This window comes from Chrysochloris asiatica, unplaced genomic scaffold (genome assembly GCF_000296735.1).
Source record: "Chrysochloris asiatica unplaced genomic scaffold, ChrAsi1.0 scaffold00220, whole genome shotgun sequence".
Lineage (NCBI taxonomy): Eukaryota > Metazoa > Chordata > Mammalia > Afrosoricida > Chrysochloridae > Chrysochloris > Chrysochloris asiatica.
The window spans coordinates 603,777-624,675 of NW_006408738.1; the positions used below are offsets into that span (position 1 = coordinate 603,777).

Sequence of the window (20,899 nt, forward strand, 5' to 3'; positions counted from 1 at the left end):
ATAAGAAAATGCTCCAGAACTAATTTCTGCAAGTGGGTTCTTAGCTATGACACCAAAAGCATGAGCAACAGAGAACAAAACATATCATTTTGACTTCATCTGAATTTGAAAACTTTTGTGCATCAAATGACCAAGAAAGTGAAGATATACCTACAGGATGGGAGAAAATACTGTAGAATGATATGTCTGCTGAGAATTTAATGCCTATAAGAGATAAAGAATCTTAACAACTGAACAACAGAAAAGATAAATATCCTAATCAAAAAATGGGCAAAGAACATGAATACGCATTTCACTAAAGAAAGTATGGAGTTCTGGTGTGGCGCTGTAGGGTCAGCACTGGATTGCTAACTGAAAGGTTGGTAGTTCCAACCCACTAGCCACTCTGTGAATACCCTATACAGGGCCACTATAAGTTGGAGCTGACCTGATGGTGCTTAGGAACAACAACAACAAAAATATACAAACAACCAATACACACATGAAAAGATGTTTTTAAAGGGTCTTTAAAGTTTGTGAGAATTCATCTAAGACGAAACTACTGGTCTCTTCCCATCCAGAGCAAACAGGAACAACAAAAAAATAAAAGGTAGAAGGAAACAATTAGTTCAAAGGACTAATGGCCCATCTGAATCCCAGTCTCCATGACCTTGAGACCAGAAGAACTAGATGGTGCCCAGCTTACACTGCTGACCTGCTCTGGAAGGGATCACAATAGCAGATCCTAGATAGGGTGGGAGAAAACTGTAGAACAAAACTCAAAATCATGAAAAGTGTCCTGATGTGGCACTGTAGGACAAGCACTGGATAGCATTTAACAACAACACTGGTCTGTTGGAGACCGGTGTCACTGACACTGTGGCCTTTAGACACCCTTCAGGCCGGACTCACCTTTCAATCAAACAGCAGACATGCCTGTAAGGTGAGAAATAGCGCAAGAGAGATGTGAAATCATTAGAACAATCACCTCTGGGGTAGCAGAAGTGCAGCATTTGCCCAGGGATAAAGCTCAGAAGGCAGGATGGGAAAGGAGAGGAGAGGATGACTGAAAAATGGTCACACGGGGAGACTGTGGAAGATGCTGTTACACTGAGGGAATTACCATCAATGTCACAAAACAAAGTGTGTATAAATTGTTGGATGGAAAAGCAATTCACTCTATAAAGCTTCACATAAATCACAATAAAAAAAATAACAGTGGTCCACTGGCATTATTACATTGTTGTTGTTACTATTAAGTGCTATCAAGTTGGTTGAGACTCATAGTGAGCCAGTATAGAATTCCTGACTCTGGAAAAATTTTTTGACAGACTCATCAGTTATACCTTCAACGAATCCTACACTTCGTTTCATCTCAATGACTGCAATTCTCTCCATGTAACAACAGTGAACCCGCTTCCTCCCGGTGGTTCCCACTTTCATTCCACCCACCTTCCCATCCATTCTCAACTTTGTCCTTAGGTAAATGTTGCCCTTTTGATTTTGGATGACTGACCATTCCATATACAGAGAGGACAACACTTTATGAGTGTTGTTGTCCCCTCTATGCATCTACCTACTGTTTAGCTGAAAACTGGGTCATGAGGGTAAGCTCCTTTCTAGACCTCAAGGGGGTCCAGGGCCATAGTCTTGGGCTCCTCTAGTCTCTTTTTGACCAGTAAGCCTCGTCTTTTTTTAAAAATAATTTTGAGTTCTGTTCCAAATTTCCTCCCGCTCTAATCAGGGCCTTCTATTGTGATCCCTTCCAGAGCAGTTGGCATTGGTAGCTGGGCACCATCTAGTTCTTCCGGTCTCAGAATTGTGGAGACTGATGTTCACATGCTCCATTAGTCTGTTGGACTGATTCCAAGCCACTTCAATTCTCATCACTCTTCTTTCTTCTGCACAAGTGAGACCAATTGCTCTGAGGCTGTAAAGCTTTACGGGAGCAGAAAGCCTAATCTTTCTCCCACAGAGTGGCTTGTGAGCTCGAACCACTGATCTTATGGTTAACAGTCCAGTGCATATCCTACAGAACCACAGTGCCCCACAATCACTAAATCAACTCTGACTCATGGTGCTCCCATGTGTGTCAGAGTAGAACTACACTTTATAACATTTTCAATGGTGAATTATTTTAGAAGTAGATCTCCAGACCTTTCTTCAGAGGAACATCTGGGTGGACTACAGTTTACAACCTTTCAGTTAGCAGCCAAGCATGTTAATCATTTATGCCACCCAGGGATTCCTCATACTCACTGGTTTTGCTATTGTCAGACAAAATGGAAAACAAGTCACAGAAAGGATGTGGAGAAACTGGGACCCTTATCCATTGTTAGTGGAAATGTAAAATTATGCAGCCACTGTGGAAAACAGTTTGGCAGTTCCTCAAAAAGTCAAACATAGAAATAGCATATGACCCAGAAATCCGAATCCTAGGTATGTAGTCAAAAGAAAACCAGATATGCAAATGAATACTGTATAGCAATGTTCACTGCAAATTCTAAACATAACAGATGAAAGTGGCAACCTCACAAATGTCCACCAACAGATAAATGGATAAACAAAATGTGGCACATACGTACAATGAACCGTTATACAGACTGAGAGAGAAAACCAGTTCTGATACACATTAGGATATGGATGAACCTTGAAACGTCATGTTGGGTGAAAGAAGTTGGACATAAAAGGACAAATAACTCATGCTCACACTGCCGTGAAATATCTAGATTCAGCACATAGATAGAAACAAAATGCATTAGCGGTGATCAGGACAGGTGGGAGGGGGTGGCAGAGTTTCTGTTAGGGTGATGAAAACACTGGGGAATGGACAGTTGTGATGATAATTTATGCACTGAACTGAGCTTGCGCTCAGTAAAACTGTACATGGGAAATGGTTGAAATAGCAAATGTTTTGTTATATACTATTTTACCACAATTACAAACAAACAAACAAAAAAAGAACACATATGGTAAAGTAATTTTCTACAACTATGAAACCCAAGTGGTACTGTAGGGTAAACAATGGACTGCTCACCACAAGGCTAATGGTTCAAGCCTACTGCCATGCCTGGGGCACTGGAGGCAGAGGCTTTCTGCTCCTGTAAAGATTTATAGCCTCAGAAACCCTATACAGGTTGCTATGAGTAAGAAATGACTTAATGGCAGTTGTTGGGATCTGAGTATTTAAGTAGCCCTGGGGGTATCGTGGGCTTAGTGCTGGGCTGTTAGCTGCAAGGTTTGCAGTTCAAACCCTAACCCACTCCACTTGAAAAGATGAGGGTGACTGTTCACTAGAGAATCACAGCCTCAGAAACCCCAAGAAGCAGTTCTACTCTGACCTAGAGCATAAGGTCATGGAGTCAAAAGTGACTCAATGCAATGGGACTTTATGGAGTTGAATTTTCAAACTATACATAGTTAGTGTGTCAGACAGCCTCATCCCATTGTGTTTCCAAGCCTTCGTCCTAGTCAGCTACTAGCCACACGAGCTCATGAGAAGGTAACCATATGAAACAGACATTATTAAACTTCTGCCACATTCTGTTATGCGCTTAAAGCATTATTCCATCCTGTGTACCCTTTGCTGACACACTAGATTACACCATCTTTCCTAAATCAACAGGATCCTCCTAAATTACACAAAAGAGAGAATTTAGGATGTCAAAAGTGTGATTTGGAAACGAAGAACGTCAAAGGCATGATTTAAAAAGGGGGGTAAAACTGTGTTCAGGAAAACAATAAGCAGAGACATATTCTAAATCCTATTTTAAATTCTACAAAAAAATATTTCACATGATTACAATACTGAAAATCATTCTTAAATCTGCAAGCCTCAATTCTGGCCACTTGTGTGTCCTGCATCTATAAGCAAGACACTATAATCTTTACAAAGCCCTCGCTTATCCAGGGAGGCCATCGTATGGCCCAGATAAAGTGCAGATTGTAAAGCAATTGAAATTTGGGTAGGAGACATAACAATTTTTTTACAGACAAAATGAATATCCTCTGGTCCTTTCACAATGCCTTTCACATTGCCAAAAAGATCTAAGTAGGCATGAAATAATGGAGCAAGATAAAACACAGGCAAAGAAAATGGGGTAAAACCACAAACTTTCAGGATCAAAGCATGATTGCAAAAAATACAATATCCCAGGTTTGATTATCTTGTTATACAAAAGCCATCCTTGGATTAGAGCTAGTTGGGTCTTTGGTTGAGAGAGTAGTACAAGATTCTAGAACTGGTTCCATCAAAGATCCAAACTACCAGTCACCTGACATATTCATAGCATGACTCCACAGTCACACATTCCATCCATCAGTCAGGCACCTTACAACCAACAGGATGGGCACAGGTAGATTAAAGAAGGCCGACACTGCTCCACGTGAACCATTCAGAGGTGGAGTCTGTCTGCTCCCCTGAATCTGGGAATCAAGTGCTTTGACCAATAGGATACAGCACACCTGAGTGCTGGTCTACAAAAAACAGACATTTCCCATTTTCATTTCCAGTCATTTGAAATACTCTCCTAAAAAGCCCGAGCTGCTATTTAAGTTCAATTACCTTGAAAGCACCATGCAGGAGAGACTGCCTACAAGCACCTGGTCAGAGTTCCTGTTGAACTTGACCTCTTAGTCACCCCAGTCAAGAGGTGACAGGGCAGTGAAGCCACCCTGAGAACCAGCTGCCTAGCACCAAGCAGCCTCCATTGAAATAGTGGCTAGCATGCCTGCCCTAACTCAGAAAATGATGAGAGAAATAAAATGGTCCCTGCTTTATGCCTCCAAAATTTCAGAGTTTGTTATGCAGCAATAGATAACTGGGATAGAAGGCTTCTCTTTTCCTCAATCTATTTCCCTTCAAAAATGCTGTATTACCTGCCCTTACTTTATAACACGGGACTCCTGGTGGGACGCTGTGGGTTCATGCACTAGACTGCTAACCGAAAGTTCGCAGTTAAAGGTCACCAGTCACTCCTAACTGGGTGCTATGGGTCGGAATCGACTTGATGGCACCTAACAACAACTATCTAACATGGGACTTCTGGTGGGATTCTGTGGGTTCATACACTGGACTGCTAACTGAAAGGCTGGTAGTTCAAACCCACCAGCTGCTCCTCAAAAGCCCTAGACAAAGTCTCTATGAGTTGGAATCAATTCGACGGCACTTAACAATGACAACTACATACACTATGGCTGTATTATTTGTTACATAGTAACCGTTATCATTCTAATTTTAATATATACTTACCAATAAAACCAGAAGATGGTGGGTTGGGCTGAATCTTCTCCTTAGTGTTCTCCTGGATAATGTCCCAAAGCTGCCATATAAATTTAGGGTGAAGGATGTAAAATGGCTGGGTTGGGTTTCTCTGACGGTGCTGAATGTATGGAGTGAACAGGTTGTAGTCTGGTTTCTTATACCACTAAGAGAGAAACAAAAGAAGGTAGTACAGTCGAGTGCAGAGGAGAGAGTAAAGAGAAAACAGGGCAGTACCAATGAGGGTGGGTTTAGGGTTAGGGGACAGATGAGGGCAGGTGGGAGATGGGGAAGAAGATGACCCCACACTTCTCCTGGCACCTCTTCACTAGGATGAGGGAATGAGTACAGAAAGAGACTGGATTCTAGCTTCAGCAGGGGCTAACGCTTATTCCTTACATTGAAAAACACGGACTACAGGTGGAGTCGGCAGACTGCTTCTGTAAAGGGCCAACCAGTAACCCTTATCTCTTCATCCTAGCCACTGCCATGTGAAAGCAGCCTAGGCAACATGCAATGAAACTGTCCTGACCAAAACAGGTGGCCATCAGATTGGCCCTGTGGCTCTTGTTTGCTGGCCCCAGGGCTCCACCCATGTATTTCAAAAGTAAGCTTTCCAAACTTAATCTGTTGTTGTTGTTAAATGCCATCAAGTTGGCTTGGACTCACAGTAACCCTGCATAATGTTTCCAAGGGAAGAGCGGCTGGAGAGTTTTAACTGCCAATTTGTGACTCAAACTAACCTTACCATCATGTGCTTATCCTACAGCGCCACACTTCATCTGTAGTGTCAGGAAAAAACACAGCTGCTGGGGATGAAGGTGGGAATGGAATGAGGACTAAGAGAACTTATTGGGGCGGAAGAGATATCTGATATCTTGATTGTGGTGGTAGCTTAAGTAGGGTGTACATCTGGCAATACTCACTAAAATGCACACTTAGGACATTTTCTTGTTGTGAAGTGCCGTTGAGTCGATTCCGACCCATAGTGAGCCTGTATAGGGTATCCGAGGAACGACTGGTGAGCTTGAACCAGCTGACCTTGCAGTTCAAATTGACTTTGCAGTCCAGTGTACTAACCCACAGCACCACACCAGGACTTTACACTTACTGTATGTCAATTCCAGCACAAAAAGATTATTTTAAAAAATGAGATTCTGAGCTATCTCAGGTGCCACCATGAAATGAGTTTTGGAGATGCCATGGGTTGTAATATTAAGACTACATTGAAGAAAGCGTTCCATGGCTTAAATGTTTTTGAAAATGACTAGAACCGATGAATTTGTGCCCCCAAGCTACAAAGGCCCTGAGCAAAGTAAGAGAAGGGATGGTTCCTTTCGTTCTCCCTCTCCCAGATGCTCACACACCATAGTCAGAGTCCAGGACCCCAAGGCAGTGAGCCCTGCCATGGGGATTTCATCTCAGTGCTGCCCACAGCCTTCAAGTTGGACAGCGAAGCACTCTGGGCTTGGATGTTTCCAACAGAGGAAGAAACAAGTTCAGGCAGCTAGAAGCAATCTGTTCACAAAAATCATGAAAGGTGTCAGAGCTGAAAGCTAGAAATCCTTGGGCTAGGGAGGAAGGTGACACGTACAAATGCTCATGTGACACTTGATTCTCTACAGAGGAACAGATGGGAATCAACCAAAAAATGCTCACAAAAAACATACAGAGAGGCTGTACCCCACAGTTCTGGAAATAGGGTTGTGGCAGGTAGGTGTGGAAAATACTAGCCAGGTGATTCTGATTTGCATGCCTGGTTAAGAACCAGTTAGCAGTCATGCTAGGTAAATATCCAGCCTCAGCCTCAAGAGGCACAGTGCCCAAACCCTCTTCTTCCTGAGGGGCCCATTCTGTCATGAGCAGCCTTTCTAGACCATCACTCCTTATGAAGACCCAGTGTGTGCAGCCTCAAAATCATCGTAAGAAAGCCACATTGTCTTGAGACCAAGGCAACAGACAGTCATTGACACAACTAACGGTATCTTTCACTCCATTAACTACCTTCCCCATTCCCACCCTTTATTAGAAAATAAGTTCACCGGCTTTCCTTGCAAGGTTCCATCAAAGAGTAGCTAGTAGCTTGTTCTCCTACAGACAGGCCACTATTTCCTGAACTTCCACAAATATAACATGCCTGTATTTTGGTAGTTAGTAATAATCTTGTGTAAGCTTTATCACAGAAGATTAAAAAGGCTGAGGCACAAGCCAAAGAGAGGTTTACTCAACAAACGCCTGCAACAGATTCCAATGGACAAATAAGGAGCAGTGGGTTCACAACGTTAACGTATAGTATGTTTTCTTGCCAAGTACTTCCAATTTACCTTAAAAGGTCTCGCAATGACTTGGAAGGGTTTGTAACCCTGTTGCAATTTTAAAAACTCTTGAGTTTAATTAGCACAAATTCCAGTGTAACTAGGAATTTCTAAACATGTAGGTTATACTTTTTTTTTTTCCTCTTAAATTCTCCAGAACAGAAGCACTTTATTAGCATGAGATGGATAAAGGTTCACCACACCTAAAGGTGACAGTCAGTGGTGTTAACACATATGTAATGAAATCAGGACCCATGATCAGTTGCATTTTGCCTGCGAAAGCTGAATCCTTGATTTTCTCTCTCAGTCAATGCTTTGTCTGACTGTGGAGGTAGGGGCACTGTAAAGCATTGAACTGTGGCCCCTCAAAACCTGTGTTGGAACTCTAACTCTCTACTTGTAAATATGACCCCATTTGGGACAGGGCTTTCTGTGGTGAGATAATAAAGCCATATCAGTGTAGGGCATGGAGTCCTGGAATGAGATAAGCACTGAACTGCTAACTGCATGTTTGCTGCTTCAAGCTCACCAGCTGCTCTGGACATCCTATACAGGGTCACTGTAAGTCTGAATCAACTCGATGGCACTTAACAACAGTGTAGGGCTTGTCCGATACCTACAAACTTAGCACTCCTGAGTTATAGGGACCTGCAAAGAAGCTCACACAGATGCCTCAAGACGGCCGGCCAGGAAACAAAGCAGGCCAGCTACAGAGCTGACAGAGAGCTTTCCCCTAGAGCCTGTGTTTTGAGTTCAGACTCCCAGCCTCCTAAATTGTTAGAGAATGAAGTTCTGTTCTACAAAACCACCCACTTGTGGTCTTTCTTGTTACAGCAGCGCTACATAACTTACAAGGTTGAGATTTGCAGAATAAGGAGCAGGGTCCCAGGCCACCAAAATGACATCTTTGTACAGCGAACTGTCAATGAAGTGATGGTTGGGGTTGGTTAAAATCTGCAAATATGTAGAAAATAAAAACTTTAAAAACCAGTGTTTCCTTTTTCAAAATGTTTATTTTTAATAGGTATGGAAGGAGCTCTGATAGCGTAGTGGTTACGAATTGGGCTGCGAACCGCAAGGTCAGCAGTTCGAAACTACCAGCTGTTCCACGGGAGAAAGATGAGGCTTTCTGCTCCCATAAAGATTCACAGCCTCAGAAACCCTGTACAGGGTCGCTATGAGTCGGAACCGACTCCACAGCACACAACAACAACAATGGAAGTAAAAGAGCAAGAGAAAACGTTCCTCAGACTTTCTATTTTTCTGTGAGATCTGGGCCGGGCAAGCACTGCATGCTAAAGCACTTACAGAATGTTTGGGGAAAAGAGATTCCTCTTTTTATTTTTAAAGAACCAGTCCTTTAGGGTTCCCTAGAATGTTACCCATGTCTAGTAGCACTGAAGCACAGTGACTCCACATGTTAAGCACTGGACTGCAAACCACAAGGCCCACAGCTCGAGACCGCCAGCCACTCTGTGGGAAAAAGATGGGGTTTTCTGCCCATGCAAAGATTTAAAAAACAGCCTTGGAAATCCTAATCACAGTTGCTATGCATTGGAACCGACACAACCATCAGTGACATGTGAATTAAGGAAATATGGTAATTGTTTTTTAACTCCCTGCAGGCTGCCTGGTTCACTGAAGTATGCAGGAAGCTTAATCTTTTGTTCTGTAAGCAACTCCTAATAAATCACTCATCACCTCATTTCTTTTCCTTATAGTTTGAAACTCTAGAAATTGCTGTGGTTTGTCCTGAAAATAATTTTGCTGTGCATTTGGGAGACTTAAAAAACCAAGAAGAGGTATTTTAATCTTCAATAGTATAATAGATTTTTATTTTTAAAATTTTCTATTATCAGACTAAAGTTCAAAGCTACCCAAGAAATAGTCAGATTTCACTCAACAAATTCTAACTAAACATCTATTGTTGTTGTTGTTAAGTGCCGTCAAATTGGTTCCAATCCATAGCTACCCAGAACAGGATTTCCGAGGCTATAAATCTTTACAGGAGCAAAACATCTCATCTGTCTCCCGTAGAGCAGCTGGTAGTTTTGAACTGCTGACCTTGTGGTTTGCAGCCCGATTTGTAACCACTACGCTACCAGAGCTTGGTAAACATCTAATAGGACTTGGAAAATAACCAGTTACTAAAATGCACATGTAAACTTTAATAGTCTAAAAACATAGCACCCATCTGTGTGTTCTTAGTGAACTGCAATAAAGCTGAGAAATGTTCAGAAATACATCACATATCTTATACCCAACAGGTGTCTAAAGAGATTGCTCATATCTCCACAAAGTCTCAACGACTGCTGAAGACTGTTCTGAGACTCAAAATCAGGGACTGTGCAAGAAAATCTCTTTTGCATGTATGTTTGTTTTTAGAGTTAGACGCTCTTCCCATAACTTTTCTTCAGATTCCGGTGATCAGGTGTCTTGCTGTGACCAGCCTTGGCTTGTGTCTTGCTTGTCTACTTAGACGGGATAACCATGGGTGCCTCAGTTTCGTCTTCATAAAAGGGGAGTAATAATCGTTTAGGGTCATTGCCTAAGTGAGATATTGCATATGAAGCCTAAGAGGGCACAAACACAATGGAACTGTTTAATACATGCTGCAGACCTCAGTTCTGTACCTCTGCATACCTTGCCTCAACCCCTACCTTTCTCATTGCCATTGTATTTCCATCAGCTAACAAAACATAGCCTGTTAAGTCCATAATTATAAAATGTTTCTTCAAGTATGTGTGTGTGTATTATATATAGTATATGTAAACATATATATGTTTCTATATCCTGCCATTTTTCCTTTGGACTTCAATTTTTCAGTTCCTGCCATACTTAAGTCCCTATTCATCTGCATTTCCCAGCTGTTCCATGGGAGAAAGATGAGGCTTTCTGCTTCTGTAAAGATTTACAGCCTCGGAAACCCTGTAGAGGGTCGCTATGAGTTGGAACCAACTCCACGGCTCATAACAACAACAACAACAATTCTTTGCAAGTATACGAACCCTAGAAATAGCCAAGAGTTATGGGTCATGGATAATCAGTTAATTCACTCATCCAGTTGAGCTATTTACCTACAAAATGTACTTCTGAAAATACCCCATCCATCTTACCTGGGAATTAATGATGCGCATGGTGGTCTTATTTCCAACATCCTTCTCATAACCACGTGTAGGGGCAGAGTTAAATCTCAAAACTGCGTCATGAGAATCTAAGGGCACACAAGTGAAAAGCTTACTTTGTTTCTCTGTAGAATCACAAAATCTAGGAAAAAATGTTAAAGTAAATTGTTCATTACCTGAAGATGATTAGATACTACCAATAAAGTAAAGCTAGCCATGCATAATTTTCGGATAATTTACTGTTTAGTTAGGATGCACTCCTGGGTAGAGGGGAAACAAATCAGGAAATATCTCTATATCCCTTTACTCTCTATTATGGTGTGGCATGATAAGATATGTACTAGAATGCAAACTTCAAGTCAGCTGTTCAAACCCATCGAGTGCTCCTTGGAAAACCTATACGGGGTCACACTATGAGTCAGAAGTGACTTGACAGCACTTAATAACATTAATATCATTGAAGTTCTATTTAAAGGTTATATTTCCCCATTCTTTACAAGTGACATACTTTATGCAGCCATTCTTCCAAAGGTTCCAAAAGGCTTGGGAGATGGAAGCTAGAGGAGCGCACAATGCCAGCAGAGCAGGTGCCACTGCTTCTGGACTGGTTATTCATTGTCGAGGACAGAAGCTGGTCAGGATCGCCAGGAACCATGGGTAATGCTGCTGCCTTCACAAAGATCAAGCGCTGTCTCACACAGGAGTCCCAACCTTGAATCCAATTTACTACTCTTTTGTGCTCATTTACACATACAAGAAAACCAGCCTTGATATTGTGCAGCCTGACAGACTAGTGATTAGACCAGGAATGCACAAGTAAAAGTGACTTTCATTAGGAACTTCTGTGTCCCCGGGGAAGGTCTGATGTATCGCTGCAACACTGAGGATGGGAGAGGTCATCAATATTAGCAACTATCAAGGCAATGGCACACCCTGGTTCACTAAGCTTGAGCTACAATATACATTTATACCTTGCTCCATTCACCTTGGCACTCAGACTTTCCCAAGATCTCTGTATGCTACACTGAGACGTCCTAGGTGAAAACAAGGCCTGAACATTAGCTCATATAACAAGGGCTGACAAGATGAAAGGAGGTAAAGATAAAAATAAAAAAAGAAAGAAACAGAAACTCATTGTCCTCTCGTGGATTTTGCCTCAGAGACCCTGCAGGACAGGACAGGACAGGGCAGGGCAGGGCTGCTCTGTAGGGTCCCCAAGGCCACCACTCTGTGGAAGCAAGACTGCCACATCTTTCTCCTGCGGAACAGCCAGTGGGTGCAAACCAATGACCTGTCAGTTTGCAGCCAAGTGCTTAACTGCTATGCCACCAGGGCTCCTTGCAAAGGAAAGCAGGATTAGATACAAACGCAGGGTGCAAAGGGTCAAAGACTCGCTCACCTGATAACGGGAAGGTCTGAGACCTTCTTCCACGAAATCATTAGAAGACAAATGCTAGGGAGCACAGTTCTACTCGGACACATGAGAGGTTGCCTCGACTCAGACCAACCCAACAGCAACTGGGATGGGATTAAGGCCTAGGAATGGAGGATACCTTTCCTGTCCACAAAGCAGTCTGTAAACACACATCTGTCTGGAAATTTCCTGAGCCAGCTAACCAGCCCCAAACCAGCATCAATCAGCAAAAGGTAGATTTCTATGGGCTACCTTAAGCTTCTGTAACTGGAAGCAATTCCAAAACCTGTTGGTGAGAGTAAGAGGTGAGGATATGCATTTGTCCAAGGCAGCATCCCGCTGCTGCCCTCACAGTTCCCCCCACCCCCAAACTGTAGCTATTGTGAGCATGCCCCAGCCCCTGAGCAGTCCCGGTGGAGACAGTCCTACTTACAACCTTGTCTGTGGAAAGTCAGAACACACGCCACAAGTAAACTTCTTCCAAACCCAGACTGCAAAGCTGTATGAGCTGCAAGGTCGGTGATTCAAACTCACCAGCTGCTCCTCGGAAACCCTATACAGGGTCGCTATAAGTAGGAATTGACTCAATGGCACGTAACAACAACAAAGTGCCTTGACTAACAGACCTGAAGTCTAAGGAATCTGGGTTTCAGTTTTGAGTACCTAAATCAACAAAGTTTTCGGATACAAGGAATGCATAAAGGTTATCTATGTCATCGAAAGAAAGAAAGAAAAAAATATCCTGTAATGTTCTTTTTGTGTGGTGGTGCTGCTTTCTTTGTTCTGTCTGTCTTCCTTTGTTGAGTTCCTGCTTTTTGTGTTCTTTCTTATGAGTTTCCTCATAGTTTTAATGTTTCCATGTTCTTCTTGGATTTCATTCTCTTGGTATGTTGTGAAGTGTTAATTTTCTTTGAGATTGCCTTATAGTCCATTAATTTTTCTCTCCATTTAGTGCAGTCTATTTTATCCTGTAATATTGACTTGACCTCACCATCTGGATCTTTGTTCCTACGTATTTACCTGCTTTTACAATGTACTTGTTTTGATCATAGATTGACCTCCAAGATTCTCTGAGTTTGTTCTTATAGTTTTGTTTTGTTCTCGACTCTTCCTTCTGTCGATTTAATTCTGGGAGGTGCTGCCATGTATGTCAATCTCTGGTTGTTGTCTGTTCTTATTGGTTCTCAGTCCACAGAACTATGTTTTGTAGCACATGGTTGGCTTTGGCAAAATCCCTTAGCTTCTGATAATCCTGGAATGTTTTGATTACACCATTGTATTTGATTGATAGCTTTGCTGGATAAAGTATTCATGGGTGGCAATTTTTTCTTTAAGGGTTTTATATATGTCTCCCCATTGCCTTCTTGCTTGCATGGTTTCCACTGAGAGATCCAAGCTTAATCTGACTTGCTTGCCTTTGTATGTAACACTTCTGTTTTCCCTGGCTGCTTTCAGGACTGTCTCCTAATCTTTGATTTTGAAGAGCTTGATTATGATAGGTCTCGGTGATTTTCTTTTGGTGTCTATCCTTCCTGGGGTTCACTGAGCTTCTTGAATGTTTATCTTTTCACTTTTCAGGATGTTAGAGAAATTTTCTTCAAACAGCTCTTCAACTATTTCCTCTGTAGACCTGTGTGATTCTTCTTGTTCTGGAATGCCGATAATTCTTAAGATATTCCTCTTCATGTTGTCCAACATGAATCTTAGACATTCTTCAAAATTTTTTAACCTTTTTTCTGTTTGCTCTTCTATCGTAGTGGTATTAAGAGATTTGTCTTCCAGATCACTGGTTCTGTCTTCCATCTCATCTATTCTACTTCTTTGCCCTTTCAGAGTATTGTCTATTTCTGATATTCTATTATTGATCATTTGGACATCTATCTGTAGGTTTTGAATTGTTTCCAGTGCTCTAGCTATCTTATTTGATTGTTCCTGTAGCACTTTCCTGACTTCTTCCTTATTTTTCTCAACTCAATTGTAAAGTGTTTTGAAACATTTTATAATAATTTTTCTGGTTTCCTTCTCAGACATTTCCAAGGCCTGGCCTCCTTCCAGAATGGAGTCCAGGTCTACCTCTAGGTCCTTTGTCTAAGACATTTTATCTTTTTTCTGGACATGTGCTGATATGGTCATCTACTTTTGCTTCTTGTACATGTTTAGTGTTTATCTGTGGCCTTAATACTTAATTGAGTATGCGTTTTGGTATTTTTTATGCTTTCTGATTGCTTCCCACAGGTAGATGCAATCAGGATGTGGGCTTCCCTTTTCACCCTTCTTATTGCTTAACACAGGTGTTATCTGTTTCCCTGGTATATTGCAGATGGTATTGGTTCTTGCCTGGGTTTTGGTGTTTTATAGCATGTGATTGTAGCTTGGCTATATGATAGCAGTTGCTGACTCTTCTTGAGTAATTTAGGGATAGAAAGGGTTCCCCAAAGGTAGAAGGTTGAGTATATAACAGCAGAACAACACCAGCAAAACAACAACAGCAACTACAAGAAGAACAAAAACAAACAAACAAAAATTAGACTGAATATTGCAGTCTATAATCACAGAAAATGGAGAAGAGGGAGAGAAAAAAGAAAGAAAAAAAAAAAATCTGTAGCCTAATATGAGTATGACTTTAATGTACTCTCTTCAGCTTCTTGCTTTCAAAGCTGACTGAGAGATTTCAAAATGCCATTGATGGTTGTTTTGCTATACCTCGGGCTTTAATTTAATTTTTGGCCTGTTTTGTTTTTAAATTCTCTTTCCCTCTCTAGAAGCCCTGTGCTACCTTCTCCCATATTAAAAAAAAAAAAAAAAAAAAGTGTTCAAGCCTTCTCTTGTGTGCATGCGTGGCAGAAGAATGCACCAGTAGTGAGGGTGGGGGGTGTTCACTCGCTCAGGCTTCCCCTCTAGTCACCAGAATGGAGGTGCGCAAACAGTGGGGGTGCCAATTACCAGATACCAAAAAAAAAAAAAAAGAAAAAAAAAAAAAAAAAAAAAAATCAGAACAAAGCAAAACCGACAAAGTGTATTGTCCACCTTTGCTCCAAGGTTCCTGTTGCTGGGGACAGAAAACGCAGACCCTGGGTTGATCAGTGGCAGCCCCATTAAACCACCTCTGAATTTAATCAGTTTAACCCAGATGCTCTTCTTCCTCCTGAAAGTATATAGGAATATTAAGAACAATGTAGCATTTTAGGTATAGATAAATGAAGCCCGGTGCCTGAGATCTTGCTCAGAAACAAAAGTTTGCAAATTGTACAGAGACAGCTTGCCTCCTTTCAGGAACTTTGCTTTATGTTATGTATCCTTAAGAAACCACATGTTGCTACTCTAGATCATTTAAGCCTAAAAGTTAATATATAACAGCTTGGTTGAACCTTTTTATTCTCTAAAAATAAAAAATGTTAGATTGTTAAGAAAAACTATGAAAATATCTTAAAAGTTGTTCCTGTGAATCATTATGTCCTGTTTTGAATGATGAATCACATTTCAGGTCCGTATCCTGTCTTAATCACATCCTCCCTTTGTGACATCCTCCCTGAGTGAATTACATCCTTCCTTTGTAACAAATCCCTCCCTAAAAAAGAGAACAAAAGGCTGAGGTAGAGTAAGTTCTGCAGGCAATACTGTGCAATGCTAGGCAAAATGTTTGCAGATCTGTCTACCTGCAAGCTTGCATTATATCTGTGTGTCTGTCTTTTTTGTATATATTTCATCTCTCTCTTTCTCTATCACTTTCACCGCCAGGTCTCTCTTCTTCGTGACACCCACACTTCCTTGTCGAGGCGGGACCCCGACATAGGACCTCGACATCCGTGGCATTTTTCCATGGTGTTCTGTGCCATCGATTGGTCTTGCCATTTGGTCTCACCCAAGATGTCGGCTCTGGACCTCCAAGCCCAGCAGATTCAAAAGTATGCGATTTCTTACTTCAGGTTCAAGTTCCAATAGTTATAAGCCTTCAAACTTTTAAAATATTCCTAGCTCTATGGTTCTGAGTTTTTGAGCTCTGCCCTGGATCTGCTTTGCCTGGTGTTCTGTGGTATTGTTGATGGTGAACTTTACTGCACCTCCACCCTAGCCGCCATCAAGCCCTGCCTCTCCCTGTAATGTTCTTTTAAAATAAATTTTGTATGAATCAGTAAATCACAGCCTTTGGGCCAAATGTGGTCTGCCATGTGTTTCAGTAAAGACAGCTTAATTGCGGCTCTACCCACCAGCTCTTAGTTTACATGTTGTCTGCGACACCGGTCCACAAAGTTATCAGTGGGTTCTTTAAAGAAAATGTTTCTAGACTGGTAAGGGACCTGTGCTTTGGGTCAGTGAAAAAGAGGACGATCCTTAACAATGAGGTGGACTGGCACACTGCAGTGGCTGTGAGGATGGTGCAGAACTGAGCACTGGTGACAACAAAATGCTTTGTAAATGAAGCCCTAGTGACACAACAGTTAAGTACTAGGCTGCTCACCGAAAGGTCAGTGGTTCAAACCTACCAGCTGTCCCTCAGGGGAACTCTGTGATAGTCGGTTTCTGTGAAGATTACAACCCAGGAAGTCTGGTGCAGTTCCTTTCTGTGCTATAGAGTCACCCGTGGTGGTGGTGAAGGGTCACTAGTAGCTAGTATCACATCAACCTGTTGGCAATGGGTTTTGAGTTTATTTTTATGTTTGGCATGTTGTTGTTATTAAGAGCTGTAGAGTCAGTTCTGACATATAGTGACCTTGTGCACAACAGAACCAAACACTCCTGGTCCTACATTGAACTCACAATCATCATTATGCTTGAACCTATTGCTGCTGCTGCTGTGCCAATCCATCTGGTTGCGGGGTGGGGGGGTCTTCCTCTCTCATGCTGACCCTGCACTTTATGATGTCCTTCTCCTGGAACTGATCCTTATTGGTAATATGGCTGATGAGACACCAAGTCTGGCTATCTTGGCCTCCAAGGACCACTCTGGCTGTACTTCTTCCAACACAGATTTGTTTGTTCTTCTGATAGTCCATGGTACTTTTCATATTCTTCTCCTAAATCATAACTCAAATGCATCACTTCTTCTGCAGTCATCCTTATTCACTGTCTAACATTTGCATGTATATGAGGTTACTGAAAATATCATGGCTTGGGTCAGACGCACATTAGTCCTCAAGCTGACATCTTTGCTTTTGGAGACTTTGCAGAGGTCTTGTGCAGCAGATTTGCCCAATGCCATATGTCGCTTGATTCTCTGACTGCTGCTTCCATGAGTGTTGATAGTAGATCCAAGGAAAATGAAGTCTTTGAGAATGTCAATCTTTTCTCCATTCAGATATTTGTTTTCTTTACATTGAGATGCAGCCCATACTGAAAGGTGTGGTCTTTGATAACTTGAAACTTCCATTCAAGGACCAGTTCTTGATTTCAAACTTTAACAGGTGATACTTTGGTAATAAACTGCCTTGTCATTTATTTTTATTGAAAGATGTTTTGTCATAAAAATTCATATTATATTTGATCTAGAAACGAATCAAATGATCTCAGGCAGCAGTTATCCCTTTTTGGACTCAGGAGAACTCTTTACGCTCTTGAAGGGAATCACCAGTCCAAAGAACTTTTGTGTAAGTGGCATCTGCCTGGTGATATTTACCACATTGAAAGAAAATAGAAAATTTCAATGATTTATTTATCTATTTATTTAAAAAGAATGGTGGTCTGTATTCTCTAATAAAAACACACACAAAATAGTGAGAAGAGTGACACTGTTCCAACTGTTTGCAAATCTCTTTAACATATGACTTCTGCATTTAATCTACTGCAACATGCTGTTTTAGGTGAAGTATATGAAAGCACAGGACCACTTGTGTGGCCCTGTAGAATCAGCACTGGACTGCTAATCACAAGGTCAGTGGTTCAAACTCACCAGCTGCCCTTAAAAACCCTATACAGGGTTGCTATGAGTCAGAACTGACTCGAGGAGACTTCACAACAGATGAAAGCATAGGCATATCATTACAAAGAAGGAGTATTTTTAAAGCTTTTTCAGATAACTAAGAATCGTCTTCTTTGATATTTCATCCAAACTTGACAGTGGTAGTGTCTTCAAGTTTGGCTCCAATGTGCACTAGGTGTAAATGTTTAGGTGCCATGTGTGTCCATGAAAAAAGGAGCTTGACTTACACAGTGCTCCACCAGTGGGTGAAGTATAGAAACCTAGTGAAGCTGCTGTGGAGCAGGCAGTGGGTCATTCAGCTATGCACAGGGACACTCTGAGTCAGAATCGACTCCAACTTGGAATGTGGTGTCTGAACCTGTATCAATGCACTTTTATATTCTGCTTCATTAAAACCCACTGATCTAGCTTACTATTAAAGGTGCTTGGGTGGTTCAAACAGCTAGCTACAGGCTGCCTCTTTGAACCTACCCCACAGCACAATGAAGAAATGCCTGGTGATCTGTTTCCAATCAGATGACAGCCAAGAAAACCTCGTGGAGCAGTTCTACTCTATAACACCTGGGGTCGCTATGAGTTAGAAATCTCACAGAGCAGTTCTACTCTAAAACATCTGGGGTCGCTATGAGTTAGAATCAACTTGACAGCAACAGGGCTGGTTTGATGGTTATCTTGCTCTTCAAATGGATCTTTTACCCATGCATAGCTTTGTAGCATGAGGTATTGACCATTGGGGAAACACTGGTTCAGTGAGTTACACAGAGCTTCTAAATGTTGATGCATTCATTATAAAGCACACAAAAACTCTTATATCCATTAATGTCATCACGGAACTCACCAGTATTCTAGTATGGGAAGTTACTAGACTCATGGTTGAGAGACTGAATTTTATCATTAGACAAAACTACTGTCAGTTGTTTTACTGAAAGTAACAGTTTCAATTTATTTTGGAGAAAATGTTTGCCAAAAGCCTAAGCCTTAAAAATCGAAGTGTAACTGCCAGTCATTGTTTTCAAAGTAAAAATTATCTTCTAATAAAACAAGTGGCTACTTCAGCTCACAGTTCAAGTGCTAGCATGCAGATATGCTCTTGTGTGATTTTTCCAAGTTGCCACACAGTATTTGAAAGCATCTGTACTCCAGGGTTGATACTTAATAAAATATAAATAGTACTATGAGTCCTGGTGTGGCGGTGTAGAATAAGTCCTAGACCATAAAGTTGACTTGAACTGCAAGCTCTAGTTTAACCTACCAGCGGAGGCTTCTCAGAAACCCTGTATAGGGTTGCTATGAGTCAGAACCGACTCGATGGCACTTGTTGTTGTTGTCAGGTGCCATTGAGTTGGAACCAACTCATAGCAATCCCATGCACAGCAGAACGAAACAACGTCCAGTCCTGGGCCAAACTCACTATTACTGCCACACTTGATCAATGATACCACCTGGCTGATCCATCTCGTTGGGGGTCTTCCTCTGTTTCTCTGACCCTCCATCTTACCCATTATGACATCCTTCTCCAGTTACTATTCCCTCCTGACAATATGTCCAAAGTATGAGAGACAAAGCTTAGACATCCTGGCCTCCAAGGAGCACTCTGGCTGCACTTCTTCCAAAACAGATCTATTGGTTCTTTTGGCAGTCCATGGCATTTTTTTTTTTTAATGTTTTATTGTGAATTATATGATAGTTTACATGGGAGAACTTTAGTTTTAGATTCATTCTATCATATGTCATCTCACTGCCATGGTTCCAATCCCCTCCATGCACCATCAACCACCCAAAGGGTATATCTCAGAAAAACCTGCCCCCTACACTCCCCCCACCCCCCAGTTTTCGGCCCACAGTCCCTTTCCCTCTCTGGGTCCAAAGTCCCCAGCCGCTTCATCACTCCACGTCATCGTCTCTGTCTCTATCTCAGGCATCTCTGTTTCTCTGGGTAGGGTCCCGCTCTCGGCTCTTCTCCGTTGATTGTCCCAGAGACCTCCGCTCCTATCCTGGAGAATTAATCACTCCCTTCCTTGTTACAAAACGTCTACCTTTGCATTTCCAACCCATATAATCCATCCTGATAAGCATTATTTACTACAGTAACATGAGTTACCCATCTGTATTTCCTTTCATCAGCTCCGCCCAGTCAGATTGAAAAGTACCTACTGGAGATTCTGCCTTCCGCCATGCTCCCTAACACTAAGTTCCCTCTTGAAAGCTGGTAAGCCTTTGTAGCCCCCCCCCCTCCCCATTTGAGTATCCAATGTCCAAGCTGCCCATCTCCGTCCACTCTGTGTGTGGGGGTGTGTGTGAGAATGTTTCTTGCTGTAAGGATTTGTTCCTCCTTTTGACTTGCTGCTCCATAGGTATAGGTCAAGTTCATCAAACTGTATCAGGTCACTCTTTTTTTTTTTTCTTCCCCCTTCTTCTTTCCTCTCCTGGTTGAGCTCTGATCATCCAGTCATCTGGTCCAGGTCACGTGAGTATCATCTGCAAGTGTGGGAGCTCCTGTGCATATGCCCTCTCTTCCCGTAAGCTGGTAGCTCCACTCTCCTCTCGAGTCCTCCATGGCCACACCACTGACTCTAGGCCCAAGAGTCCCCAAGTCTCTTCACACTGCTTGCCAGCCAGGTTCCCAACTGGGTCCACAGAAGTTCACTGAACATTGTAGCGCTTAGCTTGCCACTTCATTGCTGTTTTTACCCCACTTCCCCAAATCGGTGATGTGTGTGGTCACCAATCAGAGCGTGCATTTCCGTTGAGTCTTAGTCTTGGAAGGGGGTTTGCGTTGAGAGGACCTGGCCACTTGCCTTGATGTTTCCTAGGGAAGCGATTTGTTTGTTCTTGTAGTAACAGCCCATCTGCCTCCATTTTTCCTGCTGGTCTTTCTTTCAAGAGGCA

The 20,899-nt window shown here is 42.0% G+C and overlaps 1 protein-coding gene across 1 annotated transcript in view; it reads right to left on the reverse strand.

Moving 5' to 3' along the window:
* ST6GAL2 (ST6 beta-galactosamide alpha-2,6-sialyltranferase 2) overlaps positions 1-20,899 on the reverse strand; it is a 55,567-nt gene that overhangs the window by 17,862 nt on the left and 16,806 nt on the right. Inside the window, exons 2-4 of the mRNA XM_006873041.1 lie at positions 10,671-10,768; positions 8,407-8,508; positions 5,231-5,405 (exon numbers count right to left, since the gene is read on the reverse strand). Of these exons, the coding sequence (XP_006873103.1) occupies positions 5,231-5,405; positions 8,407-8,508; positions 10,671-10,768 (375 nt within the window). The remainder of the gene's footprint in view (positions 1-5,230; positions 5,406-8,406; positions 8,509-10,670; positions 10,769-20,899) is intronic.